Source organism: Zonotrichia leucophrys, chromosome 3 (assembly GCF_028769735.1).
Source record: "Zonotrichia leucophrys gambelii isolate GWCS_2022_RI chromosome 3, RI_Zleu_2.0, whole genome shotgun sequence".
Lineage (NCBI taxonomy): Eukaryota > Metazoa > Chordata > Aves > Passeriformes > Passerellidae > Zonotrichia > Zonotrichia leucophrys.
The window spans coordinates 42,623,668-42,639,611 of NC_088172.1; the positions used below are offsets into that span (position 1 = coordinate 42,623,668).

At 38.2% G+C, this 15,944-nt stretch overlaps 1 protein-coding gene across 1 annotated transcript in view; it reads right to left on the reverse strand.

Moving 5' to 3' along the window:
- The window catches only part of MAN1A1 (mannosidase alpha class 1A member 1), a 139,435-nt gene that overhangs the window by 54,344 nt on the left and 69,147 nt on the right, over nt 1-15,944 (reverse strand). Inside the window, exon 5 of the mRNA XM_064707965.1 lies at nt 5,632-5,726. Within this exon, the coding sequence (XP_064564035.1) occupies nt 5,632-5,726 (95 nt within the window). The remainder of the gene's footprint in view (nt 1-5,631; nt 5,727-15,944) is intronic.

Here is a 15,944-nt window from a genome sequence, read left to right on the forward strand (position 1 = left end):
TTTTTAGAGAGACAAAGTTCAGCCAGAATTTTCCCTTTGCATCCAGTGCTAATACAAACCCACACTGCAATCCAAATGCCTGAAGGCAAAAGTCTGCTTTCCATTGGTCTCCTTTGCTGCGAGGGAAATCTCAGTGTTTAACTCAATATCCAAATCCTTTTTTGTTATTATTACCACTTTATTACATCAGTGGAGTCATTTGCCAAAACCACACATACAAAGCCTTTATAAAGTCTGTCTGCTACTTTTAGCTTTTTTCTTAAGTAATTTTATTTCTTCCTCTAAAATTATGCCAAAATTAGACAGAAGGGATATAATTAAAGATTTCATCTAAACACAGTTCTGCGTGATCCTACAATAACAAACTGTGCAGACAGGGTGAGCTTTTCATGTCCAAACTCTCTTTTAAAATAGGTTTATTCTTGCCAAATACAGTCAAATTTGAAGAATAGCTTATTTACTTAACTCTTCAAACCTCTGCAAATTCTGCAAGTGCTTTTTAAAATTTATTTATTTTTTAATTTATACACTGGAGTTAGCAGTGCAAACCAGAAAAATTAAATTATCCATCCTGGTTAAATCTCTGCAAAAAAGTGCCTCTTGTGAGTAAAAGCATGAACTGCTAATTCTGTTAAAGAATATAGTATCATACAAAAATTTTGCAAAATAATGCAACAATCAATCATATTTCAGACATTTATGACTGTAAGTGGGAGAATCAAGCTGTCAAAAAGGTTTACTGAATTTACATGTTTGGATCCCTTTATAATATTCTCAAACTTTCTCAATGCATTAAAACTCTTCACTAACTATAAAGGTATGTACTTTTAGATGCATTATGATGTTTTGGAGATGTCACAGAACTCAAAAAGAACCATTCTGTTTTAGGCTGAATTATTTCCTTAAGAATACTGGAGTTTTTCTAATGAAGTACCGCACACACAAGATCTTTTGAAGACCATGAGACTCCAAATATGTTTTGCAATTGGCAATTACTTTGAAACTTTGAAATATTTTCAAGCAAATCCCATTGTTTAAAGGCCAACATTTCACACCTCCAACGTGGTTGTTTCATTGGCCACATTTTCACCTACGAGGAAAGTGCTGAGAGGGAAGTTCCTTTAAATGCCTGCAACCTAAATCACTGCCACCAGCAGTCTGAAATACCAGAGTGAGTGTCTCATAAGACAATACCACCTGTGTGTGTCATCCTTCCAAACACTGTTGCATTTTAGCATAAAACTCCTGTCCAAAGCAGCCAGGTTCTGCTGGGCAAGCTGAGATGGTGGCAGAACCATCCTATTCAGCACTACTGTCACAGAACAGAAAACTTAGCTGGTGGTAAAAAGTTGTTCTAAATAAAAAAAGCTATGGGTGATTTTTTTTTTCTATTTTTTTCCCAAGAGATGTGAGATAAAAACAGTGTTTGAAACTGTGCTATGGGTGTATCTCCTTGTTCTGAACACACAGTGGCTGCAAGGGCTCAGAAGTGCCAAGAAACTTGTTTAAACTAAACACTTCGAGGCTTGGAAAGACCTCTGACACAACTTAACTGTGCTGTACAAAATGTAGCAGTTTAAAAAAACCAGTAATTTTGAAAGTCAAAAGAGGATCTTGCTTTAAAATCATGCTGACAACATCCCAGTGACATAAATATTGCAGGTCTGTCACTTCCATTCTCAGTTACCTATGAATAACTACTTTGTGCAAACAATTTAGCAAGGCCCCTGCTATTTCACTTCATAAAGTATGTTATATTGAATACAACTCAGATCCACTATTTATGTACAATCAATATTAAACTGTAAAAGGTAAAGAATCCTGAACTGACACCAGACACAGTAAACATTCTATAATTACGCCAAGTAAATCTTACCACTCCCTGTGGTTTGATTTCAATACAAATCAATCACATGTATTTCAAACTCCTCTTTTGTAATTTCTGCTAGGATTTCCCACTCTGACTCATTCCAATAACATCTCACAGCTTTTCCTTCTATACAACACTTCCCATGACCCTTTTAAGCCAGAAATTATTATATAATTTAGATTTGTCAGTGAGCCAGAGAAACAGGCACAGTATCCCCCTTAGCCACAACAACACTTATGAACAGGCTGGACATCCAAAAAACCTCCTTTTCCAGTTTGTTATGTTTCCAGCAATAAAAATATTATTTACTCTAGTTGAAACTTTTTCATTAAGGCAAGGCATAACTATTTTTCAAAGTTTCAGATGCACTTAAAGGTTATATGCTGCATTGATTCTTCATAAAAAGGCAGGCACTTAAATGCCTAACAGTATTGCTACATCACAGCACACAAAGCACAATAAACAACCTTAAAACTATGCAACTGGTCAATGTATAGAGAGCAAACACTTAATGGAAAATATATTCTCTCATATTGAAATTCTTCTGGGTTCCTTAGTGGCAAAGAGTAATGTGGTCTTATTGGAAATAGTGACTAAAATCCAGATACAGGTCTGCTTTCAAAGGGGGAAAAAGTGACATAAAGACAAAATTTCTATTTGAAAGAGGAAAAACTCACAGCCTTTTATACTCAGATATTTACTCCCAATTGATTCAACAGAATAACAACAATCTGGGTTCTTTTTTGTATTTGACAGCTGGGCATCATCCCATAAACACAAGCCCCATACAGCACTCCCTTTAATAATTACAGGGGTAATAATAAATAGATGTGTTAAAAAGATTATTTGAATTTGCAACTTGATGCAAGTCTGGGTATTTGTTAAAATTACCTAACTCACTGAATTATAATTTCAGATTTTTAAAATTTCTATAAATCTGAGAGGTAAATTATCAAAATACAAAAGCAATCTGATCGATCAGTCATAAACTACTTAAAGTTTATAGAGAGAAAGAGAAATTACAATTTTAGCATGGAGAACCCAGATTGTCACAGCTTACTAGGAAGAAGAAAGAAAGGATCTAGTGGTATTTTCAAAAATTGTTATAGTTAGTATTTAAAAAGTACTGAAGCAAAGGATATCTAAACAAAGGATTTGTGTTAGAGAGGAAAACAAATAAGTAAACAAATGAAGAAATAAAAGTGGCTTTGCCAGTTTGTGCTTCTTATCCCCAAAAATAAGACTCAAACCTGTCTGTCAACCCACCACTGCTTTACACACTTCTCTCTACAGCCCTTTCCACCCCTGTTAAACCAGGACAGTCCACAAGTGCTATACCACACAGTTTACTTTAATAAGCAAGTGAGACATAGAAGGAATTTCAAATTTTTCAGCACAAGCAGAAGTGAAAAACAGATGCTGAAGATGAACTGAAAATACAAAGCGACACCAGAAATGTGGAAGTGCAACTGAAATTTAGAAAGAAAGAGAAGGAAATCCCCCTACAAACCACCCATTGATCTAATTATTTAAATTTTACTTTAGACACCAAAGGAAATTTTTTCAAGCAAACATACTCATGAATTGGCAAGTATTTTTAACTGAAGAATAGTACAATGAACTTTTTATCATATTTGATAGTAAGAGTTCCAAAAACAAGACAGTAAGTGTACCATGATTACACGGAGAGGAAAGAGGCAGGATGATCTGAAACAATGGAAAAGATAAAGAGAATAATACTTCAGCTGGATGTGTTTGGTATGCAAGGAGACAAAAGCACATATATATGTTTACACGGAGACATGCAGGAAGTGAGCGAATCTGGCTAAGATGATACAGGATAAGCAGAGAAAACCAACTATTTTCTAAAGAACATTTGCAAAGTTAAACAAAAATCCAGCTCATCTCTTAATCCAGAAATAATAATTTAAAAATAACCACTGACATCCATAATCTATTGTGAGTGTTTTCCAATTTGAAGCACAAATCAAAATAAAATCAAACCAAATACTAATCAGAAATGAGGCACATCAGATCCACAATGTATGCAGGCTTCAGTGGCTTAGCATTTCCTAAGCCTGGATGACAGCATATTTGTTTACTCACAGCATTATGGAAGAGTCATCTACTGAAGGTCAAAGCTAGGCAGATGTGCAAGGATTCAGAATGAATAACCAAGAACCCAGCATTTCATGTCAGTTTTTCTGCCACAGCAAAGGAAATTATTTCAGCAGAAGTCCTCTTTCACTTTTGTGCCAGGTAAGAAACAAATCCCTTTTGCATTACCACCTTGCACTGCCGGCAGCTGACATCTGTAGCGCCCCACAGCAGTTGTTGTGAGAAGGTAGGAACAAACCATAAAGATTTACCACATAATTTGGACTATATGCAAAAAGAACATTGATATATTAACAGTTAGGGAGGGATTTAGACAAGGGCTATATAAAAGAGATATTTTTAGCCTGAATACTTTATGCATGCTTAAATATACTATGCAGAGTAAGGTTTGTTGCAATTACAAACATATGCAAGGCTTTTGTAGTCAGAATTTTTTCTAACAGCTTAAAAACAAATAATCAACATGCCTCAAACTGCTGTACTACTGAACTTGTGCAGAACTTATTAAAGCTTGTGGTGAAAAAATTGTTAGCATGCCTGTAAGAAACCAGCCAAAGTCCACAGATCATCACCAGGCAGCAGTTAGCCAGCCCCTTCAATGATGAGAAAGTCCAGGAGTCACTAACTCCCTCCTGCTCCCACACACAGATGTGCTTTTTTTGCCTTTCTACCTCACTGCTGTTTGAAAGGAAGGTGGAAGATAAGCCTGTCTGAACTGACATGCCAGGGGTTTCTGTAGGTCTGGCCCTGAGCAGTTTACTGGGAAGCTAGAAGCAAACACAGCCAATCAAGCAATATGTCTATGTCCATCCCACTGTGGGGAAAAGTTGCACTCATAAATAGAGAGCAAGCAAGGGACAGCAGAAGATGCTGACTGTCAAGGAGGCAGCCACTCAACAAAACACATCATCATCACACGCACATGTGAAATTCTTTTTTATTCACTTTCTTGTGACGAGTGATGCTTGGGTTTATCATCAGAATGAAGAAAGTTGATGTATCCTTATGAATACACAGATACACCCCACAGGTGTAACTGTCAATATTCTTCACCAAGTACTGCAAAGAAACCATTTTCTTCACCAGCACAGTATCACAGGTAGCAGTCCTGAGATGGACCAAGGAATTGCTGATATGTCTGGAGCCAGATACTGGAGGCAAGAGTGACTTCAGGAAAGCAAGCATCTCCTACAGAGCAGCAAACACAGAGCTGCCTTCAAACCATGACTGCCCAAAGCAAAACCACTCCTTTGGAGAGGGTAGAAAACAGTCTTGTGTAGCTGGTATTCCTCTTGTTTATTGGAATGAAGGAAATGCTTATACCCCATTTGAGAATAGGTAAAAATAAGGGCACAAAGTGGCTACAAAACTTTCAAAGTAGCACATGTCCTAATGCTCTCAGACTACCTAATACAACACTAAAAGGACTTGAGGATGAGCAACATACTAACTGACAAAAACACACTGTTCTTAAATGAATAAATATATTTCTGTATGTATCCTTCTGTGCGCAACATATATCCACTTAAATTTCCCAATTTAAAATATAGAACCAGAAGGACAAAAACACTGCAGCAATTGTAATAGTTTTGTGGCAAAGATGGATTCAATATAATTTTTCTAGTAAAAAGCAGTAGTTTTACCTCTTGATATTAAGTAATGCCCAAGGTATCCCAGTGGGAGTGTTGAAAGCAGGTAGCAATTTCTCTCCAAGCTCCACTGCCTTTTTCCGGAAAACCTGAAAGTTAAGAAGAAATCAAGTGTTGGAAAATGCATTGTTGCTCCAACTCAATTAATTTAGCCAATATCATTATTGAGCATATGGTACAATCCATCTCAGCACAATGAAGCATCCCTGCTCCTTCAGTGTGACATCAAAGGAACGAAGCAGCACAGTCTGTTTCCACTGCACCTGTGAGGAGAGAACACACACAGCAGGAGCACACAGTGACAATGCCCAGATGACCCGCTCTTGGCACCACCAGCATGGAGCCAGAGGCACCAGCACAGCCAGACCTGACCCTGCAGAGCAGGTCACGCACTCCTGGCTGCCCCTGCTGGCACCCTGTGCTCAGGGAAGGGGCTGTGAGCCAAGGATGCTGCTGCACCCTGCCTGGCTGGCCAGCAGCTCCCTGCCCCAGGTGCCATGTCCTCCTGGAGCATGGGGACACAGCCACAGCAAGGTCACCTTTGCTCTCTGTCACGTTTGTTCACGGGGCTCAGCACACTGCGGGAGCCTGGGCTGCATTGCCAACCTTGCAAGGGCAGTCTGTGGGAAAAACATTCCCCCACATCACCACACATTTTGCAGTGCTCCAGTCTTTATGGACTCAGCTGGCTTACACCCAGAGAGTGTCAGTGACACAATTAATCAAAAAATTGGAATATACCCCTGTGGCCAATGAGGCTTAACTGATATGCAGCATCCAAAGAGTTTTAGCTTCCATTTCAAAAACATGAAGCAGAAAGATCCCAAATTCTTACCATATGCCCACAAGAATGACAGACAATTTAACAAGAGGAACTACTTTTATGTCCAGGTAAATAGTTAAAAAGCTGGAACAAAGAGGATTTTGCTTTCCTTCAACTGCCAGCTCAGCTCAGGTTACATTAACCTTACTGTTTGTGCACTGAGCGCTCTACTAAGAGAGTTTTTAATTAGAAACAATATTGTTCCAACTTAAATATAGAAACCTATTTAGTGATTTCAATATGTGGATGTTCAAGGCCTATCTGCGTGGAATTACACTGGGATCTTGTTCAACACTGAAAGGGATTATCCCAGGTGTAGTAGTCAAAATAGCAAAGTCACCTTCATTGTTCTCTCTTTCTAATAATGGTTCCTTTCAACTTGTTTTTTCTCCTCACACATATTTATGATGGATTTATACTTATTTATGTATTAGAAATCAGTTTGTACATCTGATGCATCTTGTGGTGCAGCCATGCATACATGTTTACATGCATATATAAAGATATTTGCTGGGCAAAATAAGGTAATGAAGAAATTTCTTTCCACAAAAATAAAATCCAGTTTGTAAAACACCACCTTCTAAAAGCCATATTGAAGGAAGGTTTTTATTATTGAAAAAATATGTGATCAGGAGAGAATATAAAACTCTGGAGAATATAAAACTCTGGAATGTACTATAAGGAAGCTCCAGACTATCCCATCCCACAGTCTCTCCATATGATACAGACCTCAAGATTTCTCTGGCAACAGTCCAAGATTCAGAATTACAGTGAAAGATATTTTGAGGGAGATTAACTAATTTCAAGCCAAATTATGTCTGGAGTCAGAAAACTTTCTTGAGTGGATTGCATCAGAGTGCTGGGAGAAACCTGAAACAAAGCAGCAGGGAAAACAATTTGCTTGGAAATCCCGTCACAATCCATGGTATTTCTGACTTCCCAGTTTACCAATTATGTGGATTCTGATGAGAATTAGTCATGGATTTGTGATCTTTATCCAGCACATAATTCAGTCTTCCCAAGGCTTACAGCCTTGGTGAACACTCAGAATCAGTTGGTGCAGAACATAATCACCTCTTAGCAGATTTCCTTGGGAGGAGCCAGGGACAGTCACCCACCTGGAGTGCACAAGCTTTCCCTCATTTCACAGCCACATTTTTCACCTTGGTCTGCTGAAATCAAACCTATCCTTTGCTCTTATAGCACAAGAGAGGCCTCCCTCAGCCTTTCACAGCATATGGCATGATCAACTCATCAGCCTCTCTGCCCTGAAACATGGAAGTTCTGACAGGAGAGGGCTGCAATCATCCTCCTAAGCCATGGGCACACCAGGACCCTGATATTCTGTAGAAGCATTGCCTACTTTATGGAAATGTCACAAACAATGGCTACCAAAAAATAAACAAATTTTATTTTATGTAGATATAAAGTACAAAGATACAAAGCATTAAGTATTGTTCCATGTATGGATATGGAAGGAAAAGGTAATTCAGTTCTGTCAAAGCTAGTGTCCTGAACACCAACATTAGAATACACAGTGAAGCCAGGCATTCTAACTTTTTTCTTGTCCAAAATGCACCTCTTTCAATGCGCTAGACAATTTTCATAGTAGGCAATTAGGAAAATAGAATTTTAAAATATTTTTAAACCATCGTACAATTTTGAAACAAGTGCTGAGGTGAAGATGCACTGCTTGTTTACATGAGAATTTCAACAGGTTATTACTAATGCATGCTGGTAATTTTCCTTCTCCTTCCAAAGTTAAAAATAAAAATCAACTATGGACATTGCCTATTTTTATCTCTAGATCTTACTTAACATGGCTAAAGAACTGACAGGTAAATCACTATCCATGAAGAAGAATGGCATAGACAATAATGACAAGACTACAACAACACTGAATGACTGAGCACAATAAATTGTAGCCTCCTGCAGTAAAATTATTCTCTTTCAGCTAGGATAAAAGGGTGAAAATAAATAAAGGAACCCTTTTATTTCTCAATTTGCAACTTTAAAAGTTAATATTAAAAATAATAGGAAAAGCAGGTGCTGCAATTATTGCACATCATCCACAATGTTCACTGTATTTTTCTTCTGCAGAAACCTACAGTATTGGAAAAGAAATAAATATTGTACTGGGTAAGATTTTTTTTTTTTTTTAGTAATACAAGTAAATAAACAATAGGAGCTTCTAGTTATTATCTCTGCTTGTGAATTGAATTTCAACTTTTGCCAAGCCCTGATCCTTCCCCACTACCACCAGTAAAGTGACTGGTAAGCACAAACGATGACAGCCATTATGAGAAGCACAAAACAAAGGCAGAAATGACAGAGCACAAAAATCAGAGACATTATATATAATAAAGGAAAACATCCAGGACAAAATTTCCCAACCCAGTGGTTATCTTTAGAGCCTCAAGGATCTTTCCTGGCTTTTCCTCATGAATGCTCATCCAGCAGTAATGAAAGGTTACTTACATGAAGTGCTCCAACTAGGTCAGACCTGGGAGAAACTGTCACAGTCCCACACCTGAACCCACCCTTCCCTACATGCTTAGTTTAAATATTTATCTACAAATACAAAAGTCTACAAAGCACTCCTGAGGCCTCTATCACTTTTTCCAATGCTTTGTCATATCTAGACAGCATACTTTTTAAAGGAGGACAGTGAAGTTACTTCCTTGGCATCTTGGTATTCCCTTTACCAGGTGGTACACAGAATAAGCCACATTGCCATCAATCCCTTCTTTTAAATTGAGGATTCACAGTAAAGTACTATGATTACCTTTAAAGTGCAATGAAGCCTCTAAAAATTGCACTGGTATTTAACTCAGCTAAACACCATACTTCACCAAAAAAAATTATTCTAAGTGAAGCACTGTGATTCAGGAAAGAAAACGATAATTGAGACCAGTCACAAATACATGATCAGTATTTAAAAGTATAAGGTTGGGCAGGATACAAAATGCTTTCTCAAGCATTTCTCTTTAACCTAATTTTTGCTAGCAGTCAAACTTTGGATGTGAGATAATTCTCTTTTTGAACTCTAAGGTGTTATTAACATTTTTAAAAAGTATAATGATTCATACTGTGCGAAGGTCCTGTGTAAGATGAACTCCTCCACCAAATAAGTAGAGATTTCTTCATACTCTGCAGTCCTACTCAAAATCAGCACTTAAGCAAATTAGATACTTACTATAATCATACAATAGATCATGCAGAAGAGAGAGTTACTATACTTTCTATTTCAATCTCTGTTTATGTTAGTAGGTTGTGAATTATCACAAACACAAAAATCACATTGGACCACCACCATTACTCCAAGCCAGCAATTCTTTGAAGAACATTTGGGTAAGCACTGGTAGGCAAACAAGAAATCCACCTCACTGCTACACACACTCATCTTTCCTGTTACAGTCTGTTCATTCCATAGGTAGCACACACACCAAGCCAGGGAACAAGACATTATTTTCTCACTCATTAGATAGCCTTAAATATTTCTTAAATACATATAAGAGTTTTTGATCTTCATAAGAGAAAACAAACTAACTAACTACGAGATCATACATCCAGAACTGTGATGCTAATGTTAGAACACTCAATGCCACAATCAATCAGATCTTGCAGACTCTTCCGTCCATTAACAAATCTTATTAGGGAAAAGAGTGTTCCCACAGAGAAACAAGGCTCTGCCTGCAAAGATGCAACCACAGGGCAGAGACCAGACCTGTCATCTGGTGAGCACTGGCTTTCATTATACTGCAAGAATGTTATCTCCTCTGGATAAACAAAAATGTTTGCTCTGGCTGGAATGACAAATCCCTTTGAAAATGTCAGATTACCTCATTGTAGTTTTAATTGCTATTGCTAATCAGGAAGAAAAGAAAGCACAGGAAACAAATATCGTAGAATTGCGTATGTGGCACATCTAATTTTAAAAAAGGCGTAACATGGTACAGCATCATAAATTAAAGAACAGCCAGAATTCTGCCTTAAGAAGCACCACATAAAGGGAACCAGAAGTTAAAATTTAACATCAAAGGAAGGAATACTGTATTTTAATCTTTTTTTCAATTAACAAAGACATTTTGTCTACATTTCTAATTCTATCAAATTAAGCATTTCTCTTTTTTCTTTTTATATTTACAGATAAAAACTGACAAGTCACTAAGTAAGATTTATTGCTTTATTTCCTGTACCTGACTGCCTTTCCCAGTAGGGTGAGGAATGAATATTTCAGTGCAAAAGCAGAAAACGAGGGCAGAAAAATGAACAGGGACAGGCTGCTTTCCTGCTCTTCAGAACACTGAATAGAAATCCTCTCAGCATAACAAATGTTGATTTGGGTTCAAAGTGATGTGCTAACAAGAAAGAGCCCTCTTAGAACAACCTGTCCCAATACCTTCTTTACAAAAATCCAGGATTATTGCTGTATTTACATTTGTTTTATTTTTACAATGAAAGACAAGAAATGCTACAAAAATTGTGGTACTCCACCTGACATAATAGAATATTAAAGTAGTGTAAACTGAATTCTGCCACTATCTGCAATACCAAGTGATACTACACCTAAAAGTCAAATTATTTGAAACCTATTTCCTATAACACATTTTCAGTGTTTATGACAGCTGGATAAGTTACCCAGATGCTGGTGTTAATTCATCAGCAACTCGTGCTTTTGCAATTACTGTCACCTTGACACTAGCAGGTGCCAGTGAGTTGTATTTTATTCAGTCCCCACTTCCAGCTGAGCTGAAGTAATTTATGAATATTCTGAGCTAAAAGGTGAGGAGACAAATTAATAACATTTCTGGAAACAAGCATTATAATGAATCACATCAGTGTGATCATCAGTGACAACAGAAGAAGCCAAATGGCCTTCAAAGAGGACTTTCATGGCTGTAGAAGTATTTTGTACATCTAGATCCATCTAGATTTTGTGCATCTAGTGTTTTGAGTATTTTCCCCAGGAAACAGACTGTGTTCAAGACCAATTTCCTAGCTCTGGGCCAGCCCTGGTCCTACTGGACTTGAGCATGTGAAATGCCACACCAACACAAGCCCACCTCTGTGGAGGCATAGAATGTAAGAAAATAAAGATAGTGCAGAAGGTAATCTCACCCCTAAAGGTTGCAGTTGTACCAATCACCAAAGATTAGGAACAGGCCTGCCCTTAACAGGCCACAGCTGTGTCCAATGAGGATGAGTGCTATAAAAGAGTAAGTTAACTGGTTGAGAAGAGAGCTGGAGTTTGCTGGCTGTGCTGCAAGGAGCTGCCCTATGAGAAATCCCTGAGAAGGTAAGGAAGACTTGCAATAAGATGACCACACACCTCCAGCCCAGGACTGCACCCAGTCTCAAGTTTTCCTACCAGGATTCAGAAGAGGGGGACAGTGCATAAAAAACAAGTGTCTCCACCTGAGGGTATTGACAGTAGCCAAAGATCAGCCAGAGCTGATCAACACAATGGCACACACCGACACCAGTCAGCATCACACTCTTCAGCACCCTGAGTTTTGGGAAGGCTTTCTAGTTTCCAAGTGTAATGCCAAACCCAAAGCACCTGTGCCCATGTGTACCACTCTTCTCAAAGCTTTTGAAAACAGTGATGGTAGAAATAAGCAAATTACTTACTGCAGAGATTGAGGCAGCTTGTGGGATCTGTGAGCAATCACTCACCTGCAAACTGCTGGAATAGCAGGTGTCTTTTTCACAACTACACAAAGTAACAAACATGGGTAAGCTTTTAGATTTGTACTACCCTTTCCAGAATAATCCAATATGCTGGTCGCCAGCTTGTAGAAGAAAGTTCACATAAAAAAACCTGCCTATTGCAAAAATTAGATCAGATTTATAAAAAAGAGATCCCTTCTTTTATTCAATCAGCCTTTTTTTTTGTTATGGTTTCACTGGCAGCAAGAAAATTAATTTTCTTTTCTAGCTGACTGATGTACCAAAAAGTCACATAGTACCATGAAGAGTATCCCCTCTGTGGAAAAGATTGTAGAGAACTTAATCGAATGGAAGTAACTGGATTAGTGAGAGATTTCCAGATTTCATTCAAATACACACAGCAAAAAGCAAAAGCCCCCTCAAGTTATTAAAAGTAGCTAACGTATGTAATTACTTCAGTTATTTTTTAACTAAGAATTTCTATGTAGATATACTGTGATTGAAAATCTTATTTTAGGAAGGCCAGAATTAAATGGTACAAAATGTTAAAAAAGAGTGCAAGGCACAGACCAAAGAAATAATGTAATGTACAGAAAGTTTTCCATACCCCACTTGTACATTAAAACTTAAAAATGAAGACAGGAACTGCTACATAACTGCCAAATTAAAAAAAAAAACATAAAGGAATACTTTTTTCCTGTTATATTTGGTTATTTTCTTTGGTGCTATTCATGTGTATTTCGGATTGCTTCCACAGACAAACTCCAAGAACTATTTAGGAGGAAGAACTTTTAGACCACAGGAGAAAAAGCAACTGTTCATTTATCTACTAACGTCAAAAAGCTAAGTTTTTTTAAAAGCTTATGTATACTTGAACAATTAGAAGCTTAGCTACAACCCATTAGCACTGGAGAGATTATGAACCAACCATTTAATAATATCCCTGCTGCAATAATTCAAGAAAAGGCGGTGATGAATGCAGTAAACAAACTGCAATGATTGCCTGTAATAACAAAAGGAATTTGTTACTCACAAAAGCCTTTGAGAATTCCTCACCCCAGACTGAGGGTAGCTTTAATTTTTCAAGAGGTGTGATAAGCAGCACGCACAAAGAGTAACGAGCTGGATTTACTGCACGTGTACGGATTAACCGAGCGCTGGCAAGCGGCTCCCAAGGCCCCAGGTACAGGTAAACACGGCTCACACCTCCAAAAACTGTGCTCAAATCTTAAGACTCTGAAATACCACATCACCCCAAATAGATAAATTATGAAACAGCTCAGTGTCAGCAAATCAGTGTCAAAGATTTGGGGTGCCAGCTTTGTGTCCTATCAGCAATAGAAACCCTGGAACTGCAGGTCTCCAGTCAAACAAAGTGTTTGTTTCAAGCAAGGACAGATGGCAAGCTAGCAGGCATTAAAAGTGTCAGCAGCCATGATGGAAGACTGAACCCACATCTAAGAGCTAGTGGAAGTTTTAAATCTCTGTTTTCACATAATATCCACATAAGAGGAACAGGATCTTAACCCATATGAGTTAATGCTATGTTATATCCAGCTTTCAACAACAGGCACCACTTAAGAGACCCCATACAACTGTACAACTAAAGTGTGAAGAGACACTAGCACTAAAAAACTCATTCCCAAGGCTTGTCTGTCCCCAACAAAATAAGCCCTCTCCAACCTGTGGAAGTCCAACATTCACATGTTTGGGTGCTGGTGAGAGGCCCTGTCAGCCCTGGAAGCAACTTGTAGACTAACACCAGGCAAGGATGCCAAGAGTACAGAATATCTCATGTATTTAGTAGTGAGGTCTTCTACAGTTCACGAAGATGATACATGCATTTGAAAGAATATTGGATATAAGTGAATGCGACAAATTAAAAATATGGCATACAAAATGGAAACTCATTATATTGTGAAGTGATACAGAAAACATCTGGATGTCATCTTAAGAGGTTGGTGTTTTTCCTGATTAAGGAAACAGCTGCCTTAGTAAAATTACTCATATCCAGCAGTAACAAAGAGTATCTTTTAGCTCAATTCTTCTGTTAAGCCACAAGCATCTGCTTCCTAATTTTCTTTTTATTTAATCTTGTGTACCCAGCTCAAGTGCTGTAACAACAAATTGAAATAGCTGCCTCATTTTATATCTTGCAAGCTATCATGACTATACAAAGAACAGCACTTTGCATACGAAACTTTCCTTTCAAGCAGGTGACCATTGAGGGGTGATTTGCAACACCATCTGTGTGAAAGCAGGGGGTGGGGTGGAGGAGCCTCATAAACTGCGTGGGGAATCAATAACTACATCCTCAATGCAGCATAAAGGGCTTTCAGAAGATTCATTCCTAGGCTTGTAAATTTGACTGTATATTTTAATTCCAATACCATTAAGTGATTTAGAGTGATGCCTTCACTCTAAATGACAATCCTAGACCATGGTGGCAGGCACAGAAAGAGCTAAAATCACTCTGTACATAAAGGGAATTCTATTTTATTTTTAATGGTAACTCTGCAGCAAATGGGGAGCTGTTTGTTTCAGCCAATGTTATGTGACAATTGCAAGTTTCTTCCAGGCACTAAGGGCAAGAGTTTTAAGTGATGGTTATCAATTACACAAGTATAACAATGTGAACAGGATACCAAGGGTGCCTACTTTATTTGTTCTTCCATTCATTTTTTCCTTACTTCATTCACTCACTTTAATATTTTGCTCCAACACAAGAACGACAGCTTAATGAAATTACTCTCATCAGTTTGAATCAAAAAGATCCGTTGATAAAAGGAACCAAAACTCAGGGTTTCCCATTATTCTGCCATCTCCCTTGAACTGGCCACTAGCAAACCTGAGCAGCCCACTGAACAAATGGAACAAGTAAATATCCATCTTTTTGCTCTGTTTGCCCTCAAAAAGATGGTCTTCCTCAATTCACTACATACTCTTGATCTGACATCATCACAAATATTTTGAGGCAGTTACTTGTATCATTCAGAGGTTGGTCCTCAAATGATTAAAATGCACACTGATGGAGTCCTCAGAGGAGGTAGCACAGAGTAGGAGTTCTCCAGCCAGCTCAGGGTTTTGTTCTTTCTGGAGTTGCTCAAATTGCTCCACAGCAAGTGTGCTGGGTCTGCAGCAGCAGTGCAGTAGCAGTAAGGAAGAAAAGTTTTCCTTTTCCCCGCTGTTTTCATGCAAGGTGCTCCAGATGGCCAAGGGCTGTGTTTTTATGAAGCTGTGAGTGAAATTTCACAGGAGGATGGTTGAGGTTGGAAGAGACCTGTGTGGAAGGAGTTCTGAAGGTCACCTGGTCCAGCTGTGCTGCTCAAGCAGGGCCACCCAGAGCCTGCTGCCCAGGAACATCAATGTGCACAGACAGCTTTGGAATATCTCCAAGGACAAGGACTCCCCAGTCTCAATGGGCAATCACTGCAAATCACTGCAGTACCCAGTCATCCTTACAGTAAAAATGTGTTTCCTGATGTTCAAAGGGAACCTCTTGGGTTTCAGTTTCTGCTTGATGTTTAATACAAATGTTATATGTATATTTTGGCATTAGGACATGGACAGGGCAGGGTCATAAGTGACAAGATATATCTTCAGACACGGCAACAAGAGATTTATCAAGGGTCTTGTCTTGTTGTCAGTTGTTTGATTTTGAATGAAGCAAGCAATAAACTTGTAATAATAGCAACAAGGACAACTAATAGCTAGTGAACTACATGTAATGCAGGCTATGAAGGGATTAGCACAAGGAACAAAGTATGATGAGAATCCAAACTGACAACTTTGTGTACTGAAGTTTTAGAAA